This window comes from Saccostrea cucullata, unplaced genomic scaffold (assembly GCF_032062105.1).
Source record: "Saccostrea cucullata isolate Sc308-1 unplaced genomic scaffold, CSIRO_AGI_Scuc_v1 ctg108, whole genome shotgun sequence".
Lineage (NCBI taxonomy): Eukaryota > Metazoa > Mollusca > Bivalvia > Ostreida > Ostreidae > Saccostrea > Saccostrea cuccullata.
Window position 1 is genome coordinate 106,037 of NW_026935861.1, and position 13,923 is coordinate 119,959.

Below are 13,923 nucleotides of genomic sequence, written 5' to 3' on the forward strand. Positions count from 1 at the left end.
AGGAGTTTTCTAGGATTAGTATCTTACTATCGGAAGTATATTAGAGATTTTGCTTCTATTGCAAAGTGTTTGCATTCTTTGACTAGCAAAAATAGCAAATGGATATGGACAGAAGAGTGTGACCGAGCTTTTATTGAATTGAAGAAGAAATTACAAAATGCGCCAATATTAGGATATCCAGATGTCGATGGTGGAAGTTTTATATTAGACACGGATGCAAGTAATGAAGCCATTGGATGTGTTCTTTCTCAAATTCAGGATGGGAGAGAAAAAGTTATTGCATATGGAAGCAGAACACTGAGCTCAGCTGAGAAAAAATATTGCGTAACGCGAAAGGAAATGTTAGCTCTTATCTACTTTGTGAAATATTACAAATATTATCTACTAGGAAGAGAATTTATCTTAAGAACAGATCATGGATCTTTAACGTGGCTTCATAAATTCAAAGAGCCAGATGGACAAATTTGCCGATGGTTGCAACAGTTAGGACCATATAACTTTACAATTATACATCGGGCTGGAAAACAACATGCAAATGCTGATGCACTCTCAAGATTACCAAAAGAGGAGTGTAATGAAAATGTGTGTAAACAGTGTAAACAAAAGCATTGTATCTATGATGGTGATTTAGTGACGCGTGTGAAAGATCTGCGTGAAAATTCAAAGGAGACTATCCAGGTGGCAAATGACATAATCTGTGACATTTTCCAGTTATATAATGTAACAAGTGAGGATGAAGAGAAAAGTGATTCTGAGCCTAAAACAGTACCAACTACAAGGAGAAAGCGTAATCGTCCAAAGCGTGCTAAACAACGAGAAATACCAGATTTAGAACTTACATATGAAGAAATTCGTAATCAACAAGAAAATGACAAGAATTTTACTCGGAAACGCTACATGTGTATAAATGAAAAATATTAATACTATAATCCAGAAAAATCTGAGTAGACATGTTCGAATGCAAAACAAACACACAATATATTCTCAGTCCGTGCAGTTGTGGTGATTAGACTTTGACGATTGAACGCACCCGGTGAATCGTTAACAATCAACAATAACAAAGCCCCTGCCCTGTTTACAAAAACTGTGCACATAACACGAGTGTGATCGATTTGCACACAAGACTTAGTTCGGAATGACGGTACTTGTGAAGGAATTTTGCTTTGTAACATTTCTACTCTGAACAATTTTTTTTCTGGATTTAAGTTTTTATATTTTTTCAATGGGTGGCTCTGTAGCTCTCCGGTCTATCAATATTTTTTTTCGGAGAGCTACAGATCTGCAGCTAGGTAATACATTGTTGGATGCTATATTTTCAAAAAATTACAATTATTAAAGGATAACTGGAGAAATAGGAAAAGGATACAGTTCTTCTGAATATAGAGCAATATCCCCTAGCTGCAACAAAATAAAATAAATTCAATAAAAGGTTGTATTTCATGTACCTTTTGAAATTTATTAGCAGTTGAAAAATTTATCTACTTTACTATTTTCCAGTTTTTTTTAAATGGATCAATCTATCAAGAGTAAAAGCAAGAAACTGTTTGTGTCAGCCATTGATTTCGGAACGACGTACTCCGGATATGCCTTTGCCATTTCCCAGAACTGGCGTAAACTCATGGCTTGTCATTGGCAGGGAGGTGGCCTCATCTCTCACAAGGCCCCGACTGCCCTACTCCACAAGAAGGCTGGGGGATCAGATCCAGTCTTCGAGGCCTTTGGTTATATAGCTGAGGATCGGTACGCCACGTTGACGGCAAAGAAGGAACATAAAGATTACCTTTACTTCCAGCGTTTTAAAATGATCCTACATAAAGATTTTCTATGTAATTGCTTTTATGTATACATTTTTCTCTCGTTTATTATGCCCCCCTTCGAAGAAGGGAGGGCATATTGCTTTGCTGCTGTCTGTCGGTATGTTGGTCAGTCTGTCGGTCCACTTAGTTTCCGTTCATTTTCTTCACAACCGTTGCACAGACTGAAATGAAATTTGGTATACAGATATATCAGATGAAACAAGTTCTGTTTTGGATACGATCGCACCATTTTTGACAGAGTTATGCCCCTTGGACTTAGAAAAATTCCATTATTTGCAGTTTCCGTTCATTTTCTTTGCAACTGTTGCACATACTGAAATGAAATTTGGTGTAAAGATATATCAGATGAATATCTAAATCAAGTTTTGTTTTGGGTACGATCGCACAATTTTTGACAGAGTTATGCCCCTTGGACTGGAAAAATTCCTATTATTTGCAGTTTCCGTTCATTTTCTTCGCAACTGTTGCACATACTGAAATGAAATTTAGTGTACAGATTTATCAGATGAATATCTAGGTCAAGTTCTGTTTTGGGTACAATTGCGCCATTTTTGCCCTTTTGGACTTGGAAAAATTCCAATTTGGGGGGAGGGGGGCATAAGTGTTTTACAAACATCTCTTGTTTGATATATTTAATGGCATTGATATTACGATAATGTTGCAACATGACAGACAATCCTGTTCTCCACCTCCCTGCCTATGTGTAGTTTAATGTTATTTTCAGGAAGTCAACAAATCCATAGAATGTTCAGATATTACTGGTGAGAAGTTAGAGGCCACTCAAGTTTTCACACATTGTATAAGGAACCTAAAGAACCACTTAATAGATAAAATCAACGAAAAGTTCGCAGCTACCAGTGATAGAGACATTGAGTACGTGTTGACAGTACCAGCAATCTGGGGAGACAAAGTCAAGATGTTCATGAGGGAGGCTGCAGTCAAAGTGAATTGATTTTTGGTACACCTTGTTCTGTATTGAATGTACTAAGTACTAGTATTTAGAAATAAAGGATGCATTGTTTTGTTTTTATTTTTGAAACTAAATGCAGTGTTTTACAATTAAAGTATTATACTTACAGGCTGGAATAGAGAAGGACCACCTGATTATGGCTCTAGAGCCCGAGGCAGCATCTATCTATTGTCAACATTTACAGATAGAAAATCTGAGGGACCCTAACGCCAGTGTCCTGAGGACAGTCGGTACTGACACCACATACATGGTAGTTGATTTAGGAGGTGTGTAGAGATGCATTCTTCACTGAAAGTTTCACAACGAAAATGATGATTTTTGATTGTCATCATGGCATAAGAATTCATACTTTATTTTGTTAGGTGGTACTGCAGATATAACAGTTCACTAGAAATGCATTGACAATACATTGGAGGAAATCATGCCAGCCAGTGGGGGCCCTTGGGGTTAAAAGTCAGTAGACGACAAATTTATTGATTTCCTGAGTTAGGAGGCAAAGAAGTTTTGAAACTGCTGAAGGAAAGAAATATGAAGGATTATGTAGACATTTTAAGAACATTCGAAAGGACAAAACGAGATATAACGCTTGAAAAGAAAGGAAATATCTTTTTCCGTATACCACTTTCCTTCATTGACCCGTGCAAAAAAGAGAATAACCTAGATGGTTTTAGCCAAGTAATTAAGAAATCAGCCCACAAAGATAATGTGAGTTACGGTCCAGGTAAGCTAAAAATGGCTGCAGACTTTGTCAGGGGGTTCTTCAAGAAAACTTCTGATGGAATCTTAAAACATATTGAGGATTTGTTTAATGAGGAAGCCGTCAGAGATGTCAACCACATTCTCATGGTGGGTGGATTTTTTGAATGTAAGCTAATTCAAAAGGCTATAAAAGATAATTTTCCAGAGAAAAATGTCATCATTCCAGAAGAGTCTGGGCTTGCTATTTTGTATGGTGCCGTTTACTTTGGACACATTCCAGATGCTATATCTAGGAGAGTTGCAAGGTTTACCTACGCAATTCAAACATGGCCTAAAATAAAAACACCTACTATACATTTTCCCATTCAAAGAACTATATGCGGTATATTGCATATACTTGCCCCCACAAAAGTTACATTTTGAAAACTTCATGAAATGTGCTGAATTCAATAAATTGTATGAGAAATATAAATTAACAGAACATATTATAGTTTCAAAGCAGTTTATTCACAATTTTTGTTTTTATGACGTCAAAACCTAGTCCAATTTTAGAATTTTTTTCAGAAAGAGGACAAAATGGACAAAATTTCAACAATTTAAGCTTTTAAATATATAGAGCGCATGTTTGTTCAGGATTTATATTTACATATTTCATTGATATTATCATTCTAAACATTATATCAAAATATTGATCCTGAACACACATGCGCTCGGTGACTTTTACTCAAAATATCGACGAAATATGTACATTTTTCTGTATAATTCATTAAAAACTGAAATTTACGTCATGTTTGTGACGTCATTACGTACATATGACGTCATTACTTATGAAAATATTCAGTGCTTTGAAGTCAGCATATACTCCCCTGTTTAAGAACTTAATTAAATATACCTCCATCAAAGTTTGATTTGGGGGGGCAAATATTGGTTATTACCGAATAAAGTTCTTTGATAAATTAACACATTTTAAAAATAATTAAAAATCATAGGTATCCAGGCTTTTGAAGAAATTCCACAATTTTTTATACATATAATGTACGTTAATTTCTGTTATTTACTTTGAACATTTGAAAATGCAAAGTGTCTAAAGGTTCTCCTGTCATTGCAAAGCTCCATAAATGACGTCTAATTTCATAATCATGTCAATAAACATTGGTATCTATGGTTAGGTTAAAATGAACATCAGTTTCTTGATATATGTAATTTTAAAATGCTTTTACGGGGTTAAACATTCGACTTTTTATTAGTCCTTTTTAAGAACTTCAAAGAACCTTGAAGCACATTAAGAGATATATAATGAAAATTGTTGCATGAAAAGATTTGATTTTCAAGATTCAGTTTGAGACTTTTTGAATTAAATTATGAAATAAAGAGTCGTCCTTCCTGAGGATCGGGGTCCCTTCACGTAAAACTATGCCATTATTCAATATTGCAGAGAAAAATGCATAAATCGAGTAATTTTATGCTACAGTTACAGTTGTAACATTTATTCAAATACTAGTATATAAGATTTACTATTCAGTATTTTCAACTCTGCCAAAGTGATCATTGTCAAGAATCTTTAGTGAAATAGAAGACTTAGGAAAATTTATAGAAATAAAAGGATAATGAATAAATAATAAATACTTGTACATATCCCATTTGAGTTTATCAAAATATATCAAAAGTCACGTCTTTAGATTGGTTTGTCATTATATCACGAGCGGTCACCCTCAACTCTGTCTCTCCAAAAAAGAGTGTCTCCTCAACCTCAGAGCGGGGAGATTCCGGGGTTTTTCTGGAAACAGGTACCTGAAGTGTGCCCAACAGTTCACACCCAGGGTCATCGACGAATTTTGGATCTTTCTCACTTGAAATATATACAGCACATTCAAGTCTGGTGTCGTCATCATGGAGAGGACGAAATATCTGAGACTTAGAAAACCCGAGAGGGATCTGCTGTCCCTTCTGAACGAAGGGAAAAAAGACATCCTTACACCGATTCATTCCGCTGACCTCGAATTTCTTCGATTGTGGATGAATGGTCGGTTTAAATTCTGGCCATGTTTGAATGCCATATGTAAACCTTGCCACTCTTCGAGAAATAGCATCTGGCACGTGACCGAAGTACACGGCTCCCTTGACAACGGCAAGCCCTGCTTCGGTCGGTACAATAACTTTCTTGTTTGGAAAGTTGTCCATAATTGCCTTTTGAACAAGTTTACACTCGGAAAAACCACCAACCATTAAAATATTACGAACATCTCTCACATTTTCTTCTTCAAATAATTCGTCAACATGCTTTACTATGCTTTCAATAGTTTTTTGGAAAAATGTCTTTTTAAAAAAGTTGACATCCCACTTCAATTTTCCCGTAACATATTTCACGTTGTCTTTGTGAGGTGAACGTTCTATAGCAGAAGGAAAGTCCTTAACTTTTCTGCTTTCTTTGCAGAATTCAACAAAAGACAGGGGTATTCTTACTTGGATCTTCCCCGTCTTTTCGGGCGAAACGCTACGTTTTGTTACTTCGAATGTTCGTAAAACATCTAAGTAATCCTCCAAACTTTGTTTTTTGTATTTTGACATTGTTCCGTCCCCGCTTATGTCTTCTAAGAAGCGAATGAAACGATCGTCGACTGATTTTCCTCCCCATGGCCCCCCACTTGCTGGACTTATTTCTTCTAAAGTGTGGTCCTCACATTTCTTATGTACAGTAATATCAGCAGTACCTCCTAAAAAGGAAACCATTCAATTCAACTAAATCTAGGTTCATAAAGTACGTTGTACTTAGAAACTGAATGTTCGCTATAACATATTCAAGATTTTTACCCCCTAGATCTGCCACCATATACTTTTGTCCAGAGTTCAGTACACCCAGAGTGGCAGATAATTGTTCCTCGTCGTTTGTGAGATGTTGGCAGTAAATAGATGCTGCTTCAGGCTCCAGTGCAATTATAAGTCTCTTTTCTATCCCTGCCTACATTCAACACAAAACTCAGTCAATTAATGGAATAGACAGTGTAACAATAATTTTTTTATTAGAAATTTTTTTTCTTTTAATTTAGGTGGGAAAAGAAGAGAGGTTATTGTTATATTGTATGTACCTTTGTAGCTGCTTCTCTCATGAAGCGTTTGGCACGATCACCCCAAATGGCAGGTACCGTCAGAACATACTCTATGGCGTCCTCTTCTGTTCCGGGGACACTTTTCTTAATTTCTTTATATAAATGATCCTTCAGATAACGTATACAATGATTAAACACCTTAATGGCTGGTAGTGATTTTCCTGATTCATCCTCGCAAAGAATATTCTTATTCACTCCCTGAAAAAAATTATAAAAACGATATGTTGTTTCTCTAAATATATCAGCTATTACATGTAGTTACAAAAAGCAAAATGAAAGTACGTAGGAATACTATACTGGATCTTTGTGAAGAATCATCTTAAACCGTAGGAAGAAGTAATACTGGTCCTGTTGTTTCTTGGCCGTTAATTGAGAATATTGGTCTTCTGCATCGTAACCAAAGGCCACAAAGTTCTGACTCGAGTCAAGTAGTAGAGCCGTGGGGGCCTTGTGGGACACCAGTCCCCCTCCCTGCCAATGGTACGTGTAAGGCTTCTTCCAGTCTTGTGTGAGAGAAAATGCGTAACCAGAGTACGTCGTCCCGAAATCTATGGCCGCCACAAACAGGCTTTGGCTTTTGCTTCGAATGCTCACATCCATTTTAGTGTCATTCTCGATCTCTTCCCTTTTCTACTTTCGTTTTAACTGTATGCACTAAATTTGTTTATCAATAAGAATAGGTAAAATATATATCTAGACCTTTAACGGGTGTTGCTAAAACGCGGAACGGAAAACGGAACGGAACGGAAAACGGAATATATTATTTTGGATTAAATCACTTAAAATACACAAATTTATCATAAACGATATATCTTGTACATATTCACCCCCCCCCCCCCACTATTAAATACAAGCTGATATTGTCATGCTCATTCTCTTATTTACGAAAATCGCTAACATAGCAGTCACCTAGATTCGAATTTGAAAAGAGGGGAAGGGGGTAAACGAACTTGAAAAGTATTTCACAAGCAAGAACACAAAAAGAAGACAATTGTTTGATTCGGGAGGGGGATAAAACAAAAAGAAGACAATTTTTTGATTCGGGAGGGGGGATAAGTTCCAACTCCAACATCTTTCATTACTTTTTTTTACACTAACTTACTACATTAATTACATTCACAAAAAGTGTGAGGATGTCAACTTGAACGAACATTTCCGTAGTGAAAAGGTTATGACTGGGGGAGCAAATATTTGATATCTAGATGAACCATGGAAAGAGAAATAAATTGTAAAAAAAAAATTATTAATATTACCTTTAGGGCAAACCTTTACGGCAAGCTCGATTAAACATATTTTGTAAACACTGGTTGCTAACATTTTATTAAGAATATAAAGTTTGTAATATAGAGAATAATACATACCCTTTTCTCGGTGTCTCGGGCTGATACAGGATGTGATATGGAAAAGGGTGTATGTTTTATTATATTTATTACATACTAGTAATAAAATACAGAACACATTAAGTTGAGAAAAAAATAAGTAAATAATCATGCACGGACTTCTTAAAATGTACACAGTCTATTGTCTCATACAGTTTCGGTTTGTTTCTGCATGTACTTCTATTTCAAATGTCCCCGATCTGTAATTTTAAAATAATCTATTATTTATCACTTAGATTATCATTACATTCAAAAAGTTTAAATTAAGAGAATTATGTAACCCCCAAAATATGTGTATGATCACAAGTACTGTTTTTTAAGGTTTAATTTACTAGGGGTGTGGTATTGATCCGTATCAGCCCTGCAGGGCTGATAACCTATATCAGCCCCGCAAATCCATATCAGCCCTGTAGGGCTGATACGGATATTGTGACGTCAGCCATATCGCATATACAAAAACCCTGTATTTATTACTAAGTGTGTAATAAAACTGCATATTATTCATTTACACTATTGTTACTATTTAATGGAACTACAGTCTATTTCTAATTGTGTAATGTTAGACCTTATCAATCTCTAATTTCCCGCCATTATTCCACATGCTTTGTGTGTGCGTATTAATATCATCGTACATTTAATAAATGTCAGCATCCAGTAAACACGTGTGTTTGGAGTGTCTCGTATATTTAAGGCCTACCCAAGCATTACAGATATGTTTAAATTCTGGATAGACCAAGTTGGAAAACTTTCATTTGGTAGATATAATGCAGAATCTTTGCAGTCAAAGAAGTTAAAGTTTGTTTGTTTGCGGTACATGTGTGTGTATGTTTGGGGGGGGGGGGGGTATATGAATGACCCCGAAAAAAATGAGTTTGCTTTCCCGCTCATCGGAAAGGTCTGGGAAGTTGTAATAGGTCTGCCCCCCTTTTTGTGTCCAAAATATACATAAGGTTTAATAAATCATTTTTTAATGTGGCTGTGGGCCCCTACACAGACCCGAAACTGCCACTCCCCCATTCATGATTGGCGAATTCGACACTGCGTGCATAATCTGAATATCATAACTAGTTATTTTTGTCTTTACAGACATTGACATTGGAAACAAATTGAAAGAGGGGGTGGGGGTAAGTAAAAATATTCGAACATACAACAAATTTGACAAGCAAAATTAAAGGGGGGATATGTCCTTTGCCTAAACACGAAAATCCTATTTCGTGTGTGTGTGTGTGTGTGTGTGTGTGTGTGTGTGTGTGTGTGTGTGAGGGTATGTGTGTGTGTGTGAGAGAGGGTGTGTGAGGGTGTGTGTGTGTGTGTGTGAGGGGGTCGAATTTCTTTCAGTACCATTTTTTCCGCGGAGGGTGTGTATGACTCAGAATATATAATAGTTTACAATAAATTTTTATTAGAAATGCCTTTTACAACAAGAATATTGCTCTTTTATCTGATTTATATCGAATCTATGTTATTTGTTTGACAAAATTTTTCCGTTTTCCGTTCCGTTCCGCTTTCAGTTCCGTTTTCCGTTCAGGGTTTTAGCAACACCCACCTTTAACTGGTTATGACCCAGAAAAAAATGTGGTACAAAGCCAATATTCATATTAGCAATACCAGTCTTTAAGTGTACATATTTCAACATATTGTTCTTTGACTTTATGATAAGTACGTACATTTTATAAATGAAAGAAAACTTGTATATGTTTATGGCTAAAAGTGGATTTAATACTACAGTTTCAAAGAGATTCACTGAAAACAACAAACTTTTTCAAACCGAAAGTTGATTAATGATCGATGAGTTATGGACTTTAAATCTCAATAAGGAACGTATAATGTAAGTATGTGTTGACTTAATATTTATACAGTCATTTTTTCCCGGATGCATATTCAGGACTCCATCGATACTCTTTTTTATCTTTATGTTATTAGAGTAATACATTTGGCAGAATATTTTAACCGATTAGCGTACTATATTTCGCTGTGCATTTTGTAACCGATAAGTGTATTACATTTGGCTGTGTATTTTGTAACCGAGTAGAGTATTACATTTGGCTGTGTATTTTGTAACCGATTAACTGCTTAGTCAGTAGAAATGTTCTCTTTTGTAAGTTGAATAATTGCTTTGAAGTACGGTAATTAATATATTGTTGGATGCTATACAGTGTATTTTTATTTAAACAATTACAATTATTAAAAGATAACTGGAGAAATAGGAAAAGGATACAGTTCTTCTGAATACGGAGCAATATTCCTTAGCGGCAACAAAATAAAATAAATTCAATAAAAGGTTCTTTGTATTTCTTGTACCTTTTAAAAATCAATAGCAGTTGAAAAATTTATCTACTTTAACTATTTTCCAGTTTTTTTAAATGGATCAATCTATCAAGAGTAAAAGTAAGAAACTGTTTGTGGCAGCCATTGATTTCGGAACGACGTACTCCGGATATGCCTTCTCCATTTCCCAGAACTGGCGCAAACTCATGGCTTGTCATTGGCAGGGAGGTGGCCTCATCTCTCACAAGGCCCCGACTGCCCTACTTCTCAAGAAGGCTGGGGGATCAGACCCAGTCTTCGAGGCCTTTGGTTATACAGCTGAGGATCGGTACGCCACGTTGACGGCAAAAAAGGAACATAAAGACTACCTTTACTTCCAGCGTTTTAAAATGATCCTACATAAAGACTTTGTATGTAATTGCTTATATGTATATAACTTTCTCTCGTTTATTTAATATATTTAATGGCATTGATATTTCATTAAAGTTGCAACATGACAGACAATCCTGTTCTCTACCTCCCTGCCTATGTGTAGTTTAATGTTATTTTCAGGAAGTCAACAAATCCATAGAATGTTCGGATATTACAGGTGAGAAGTTAGAGGCCACTCAAGTTTTCATGCATTGTATAAGGTATCTAAAGGACCACTTAATAGATAAAATCAACGAAAAGTTCGCGGGTACCAGTGATAGAGACATTGAGTACGTGTTGACAGTACCAGCAATCTGGGGAGACAAAGCCAAGATGTTCATGAGGGAGGCTGCAGTAAAGGTGAATTGAATTTTGGTTAACCTTGCTATGCATTGAATGTACATGTATTTAGAAATCAGTAATTTTTTGTTTTTATTTTTATTAATATTTTGGAATTGAATGCAGCCTTTTACATTTAACTGACGCAGCTTTATTAAACTTACAGGCTGGAATAGAGAAAGACCACCTCATTATGGCTCTAGAGCCCGAGGCAGCATCTATCTATTGTCAACATTTACAGATAGAAAATCTGAGGGACCCTAACGCCAGTGTCCTAGGGTCAGTCGACAATGGAACCACATACATGGTTGTTGATTTAGGAGGTGTGTATACACTGTAGATGCAGTCTTTACTGGAATCTTCACAAAGAAATGATGATTCTTGATTGTTATAAAGGCATAAAAACTCATACTTTATTTTGTTAGGTGGTACTGCAGATATAACAGTTCACAAGAAATGCATTGACAATACATTGGAGGAAATCATGCCAGCCAGTGGGGGTCCTTGGGGTGGAAAGTCAGTAGACGACAAATTTATTGACTTCCTTTCAGAGTTAGGAGGCAAAAAAGTTCTGAAACTGTTGAAGGAAACTAATATGGAGGACTATGTAGACATTTTAAGAACCTTTGAAAGGACAAAACGAGCTATAACGCTTGAAAAGAAAGGAAATGTCTTTGTCCGTATACCACTTTCCTTCATTAACCTGTGCAAAAAAGAGAATAATCTAGATGATTTTAGCCAAGTAATTAAGAAATCGCCCCACAAAGAAAATGTGAATTACGGTCCAGGTAAGCTAAAAATGACCGCAGATTTTGTCAGGGGGTTCTTCAAGAAAACATCCGATGGCATCGTAAAACATATTGAGGATTTATTTAACGAGGAAGCCGTCAGAGATGTCAACCACATTCTCATGGTGGGTGGATTCTCTGAATGTAAGCTAATTCAAAAGGCTATAAAAGATAATTTTCCAGAGAAAAGAGTCATTATCCCAGAAGAGTCTGGGCTTGCTATTTTGTATGGTGCTGTTTACTTTGGACACATCCCAGATGCTATATCTAGAAGAGTAGCAAGGTTTACCTACGGGATTCAAACTTGGCCTAAATTTGATTCTAAGACACACAGAAAGGAAAAACAAGTTGATATTAAAGGAGAAAAGCGCTGCAAGGATGTTTTCTTCAGTTTCGTACGAAAAGGTGAACAAATATCCAACAGCTTTTCTAAATCGCAGATCTTTCGACCTCTTCACACAGAGGACGCCATACTTGAGTGCGGAATTTTCGTTTCTACAGAAAAGAATCCGGAATATGTAGATGATGCCAGCTGCCGTCGCCTTGGTACGCTACGAGTTTCTCTCCCAAAAGTTTCGGATGCAACTCAGCTAGAGATAGAGGAAACGTTCTACTTCGGCGAGACAGAGCTTCGTGTCGTTGCTCGTGACGTCATCAGCAATTTATCCCAGGACATTGTCGTCGAACTATTATAATAAGACAAATATGTTATATTTTAAGTAATTCATAGCTAGTTTTAGCAGTTTAAAGAAGAGGGTACTTAGTGATGAGGATCTCCGTCCCTCTGTTACGCTTTATATCCTCAACTCCTCTTATACCGACCTATCGATGAAATTTAATAAAACTTTTACAGAATCTTTGTTCCATACATAGTGTCATTGTGCACCTCCTATTTTACTTTTTGATCGGGTTTCCTATAGCTAAACATAGACATGTCCATTTTTTCTATAATATTGAAGGAAATCCATCTTGTATAGCCCTGAAAAAAATTAAATGATACTTTCATTTTAAGTCATCATTTCTTAAGTTCTGTGGTCGATACAATGACCTGGTTAGCAAATACAATTTATCATTGAGTCAAATGCTGACTGATGTTTTTCATACGAATTGTTAGTCCATTATTTTTACACTGAATTGACGACGGATTTTTCCCGTTATTTCACAATCATGAAAAGGAGCACACGGGTGTGACTGGTCAGCAGGGGATGCTCACTCTTCCATGGCACCTGATCCCACCTCTGATGTTTCGGAGGTCCGTGTTTGCTCTTCTCCTATTTTGTATTGTTTTATGGACTTTGATATTGAATACTGTTCGTTATCTCCATATCCTTCTTTCATAGATTATTAATTACATAATCCCATTGTACACCTCAAATTTACTTTTTGCTCTTACACCTATTTAGGCTCTCCCAGAGCAAAACATTGATTTAGCCGTTACATCATATGGGAGAATATAATTTAGTGAGCTCAGTGCTCAAAGTACATCTAGTTTTTTAGTGTTTGTCTTCCAATCTTTTTTTTTTGGGGGGGGGGGTTGGTTCATTGTACCTTGATTTTATGTCTTTTCCAGTGCCGTTGTCCTTACTTAGGATACTGCAGAGGTAGGTCAAGTCCTTAGTTTCCTCTAATAACTCTCCATTTAATGTGAAAGGTTCTGCTGCTGCATTGATTTTCATTACCTTGGTCTTCTTGGCATTAATTTAAGCCCAGTTTGTTTGGCAGATGAGTTCAATTCATTAGTCTGTTCTTGTGGGTATATGATGTTTCCTGAAACTTCTGCAAGATTGTCAACGAAGTCAACTTCTAAGTGACTGGACATTGTCCATTTGATATATCTCTTTTTGTCACGTATAGTGTTTCTTTGGATCAAGTCAATGGCTATAAGGAAGAGAATTTGTTATATTATGCACTCTTGCCTTCCTCAAGATTTTATGCAGAGTGAATCTGAGACTCCATTTTCCAGAATGATACTTCATTCGAAGTTTGTGTAGAATGTTTTCATGGCTTTGCAGATCTTTACTGGTATTCTATATGATCCTTCCCTTTTCCAAAGTTTTTGTGTACACTCTCAAAAGCTTTCTGAAAATTAACGAGGTTGATGTATAGTGGCATTTCTCATTCTGTACACTTTTCTGTAATGTTACG

General features: G+C 36.2%; 2 protein-coding genes and 1 pseudogene across 4 annotated transcripts; 2 read left to right on the plus strand and 1 right to left on the minus strand.

Annotated features, from left to right (window-relative positions):
- Positions 1-1,503: 1,503 nt before the first annotated feature.
- LOC134244037 (heat shock 70 kDa protein 12A-like) lies at positions 1,504-4,012 on the plus strand (annotated as a pseudogene).
- Positions 4,013-4,951: 939 nt separating this feature from the next.
- LOC134244036 (heat shock 70 kDa protein 12B-like) lies at positions 4,952-9,583 on the minus strand. The gene is made up of 5 exons (XM_062726288.1): positions 9,515-9,583; positions 6,891-7,286; positions 6,573-6,791; positions 6,298-6,445; positions 4,952-6,200 (listed from the first exon to the last, which is right to left on the minus strand). Exons 2-5 carry the CDS (start codon positions 7,191-7,193, stop codon positions 5,137-5,139), a joined length of 1,734 nt encoding a protein of 577 aa, XP_062582272.1. The 5' UTR covers positions 7,194-7,286; positions 9,515-9,583; the 3' UTR covers positions 4,952-5,136.
- On the plus strand, positions 6,895-12,784 carry LOC134244033 (heat shock 70 kDa protein 12A-like). Of its 3 annotated transcripts, none has more exons than XM_062726286.1 (5): positions 6,895-7,073; positions 10,327-10,650; positions 10,793-11,011; positions 11,157-11,313; positions 11,416-12,784. In XM_062726286.1, exons 2-5 carry the CDS (start codon positions 10,336-10,338, stop codon positions 12,471-12,473), a joined length of 1,749 nt encoding a protein of 582 aa, XP_062582270.1. In that variant the 5' UTR covers positions 6,895-7,073; positions 10,327-10,335; the 3' UTR covers positions 12,474-12,784. The 3 variants fall into 3 exon arrangements, with proteins under 3 accessions (XP_062582270.1, XP_062582269.1, XP_062582271.1); XM_062726285.1 differs by lacking the exon at positions 6,895-7,073 and adding an exon at positions 9,445-9,800; XM_062726287.1 differs by lacking the exon at positions 6,895-7,073 and adding an exon at positions 9,901-10,070.
- Positions 12,785-13,923: the final 1,139 nt, after the last annotated feature.

Coding starts and splice junctions, on each gene's coding strand:
- LOC134244036 (XM_062726288.1), bottom strand. CDS start 7,193: ATGGATGTGAGCATTCGAAGCAAAAGCCAAAGCCTGTTTGTGGCGGCC. Junction 6,446..6,572: donor TGAGAGAAGCAGCTACAAAG/GTACATACAATA, acceptor TGTTGAATGTAG/GCAGGGATAGAAAAGAGACT. Junction 6,201..6,297: donor TATGGTGGCAGATCTAGGGG/GTAAAAATCTTG, acceptor TTTCCTTTTTAG/GAGGTACTGCTGATATTACT.
- LOC134244033 (XM_062726286.1), top strand. CDS start 10,336: ATGGATCAATCTATCAAGAGTAAAAGTAAGAAACTGTTTGTGGCAGCC. Junction 10,651..10,792: donor TGATCCTACATAAAGACTTT/GTATGTAATTGC, acceptor TGTTATTTTCAG/GAAGTCAACAAATCCATAGA. Junction 11,012..11,156: donor TGAGGGAGGCTGCAGTAAAG/GTGAATTGAATT, acceptor TTAAACTTACAG/GCTGGAATAGAGAAAGACCA.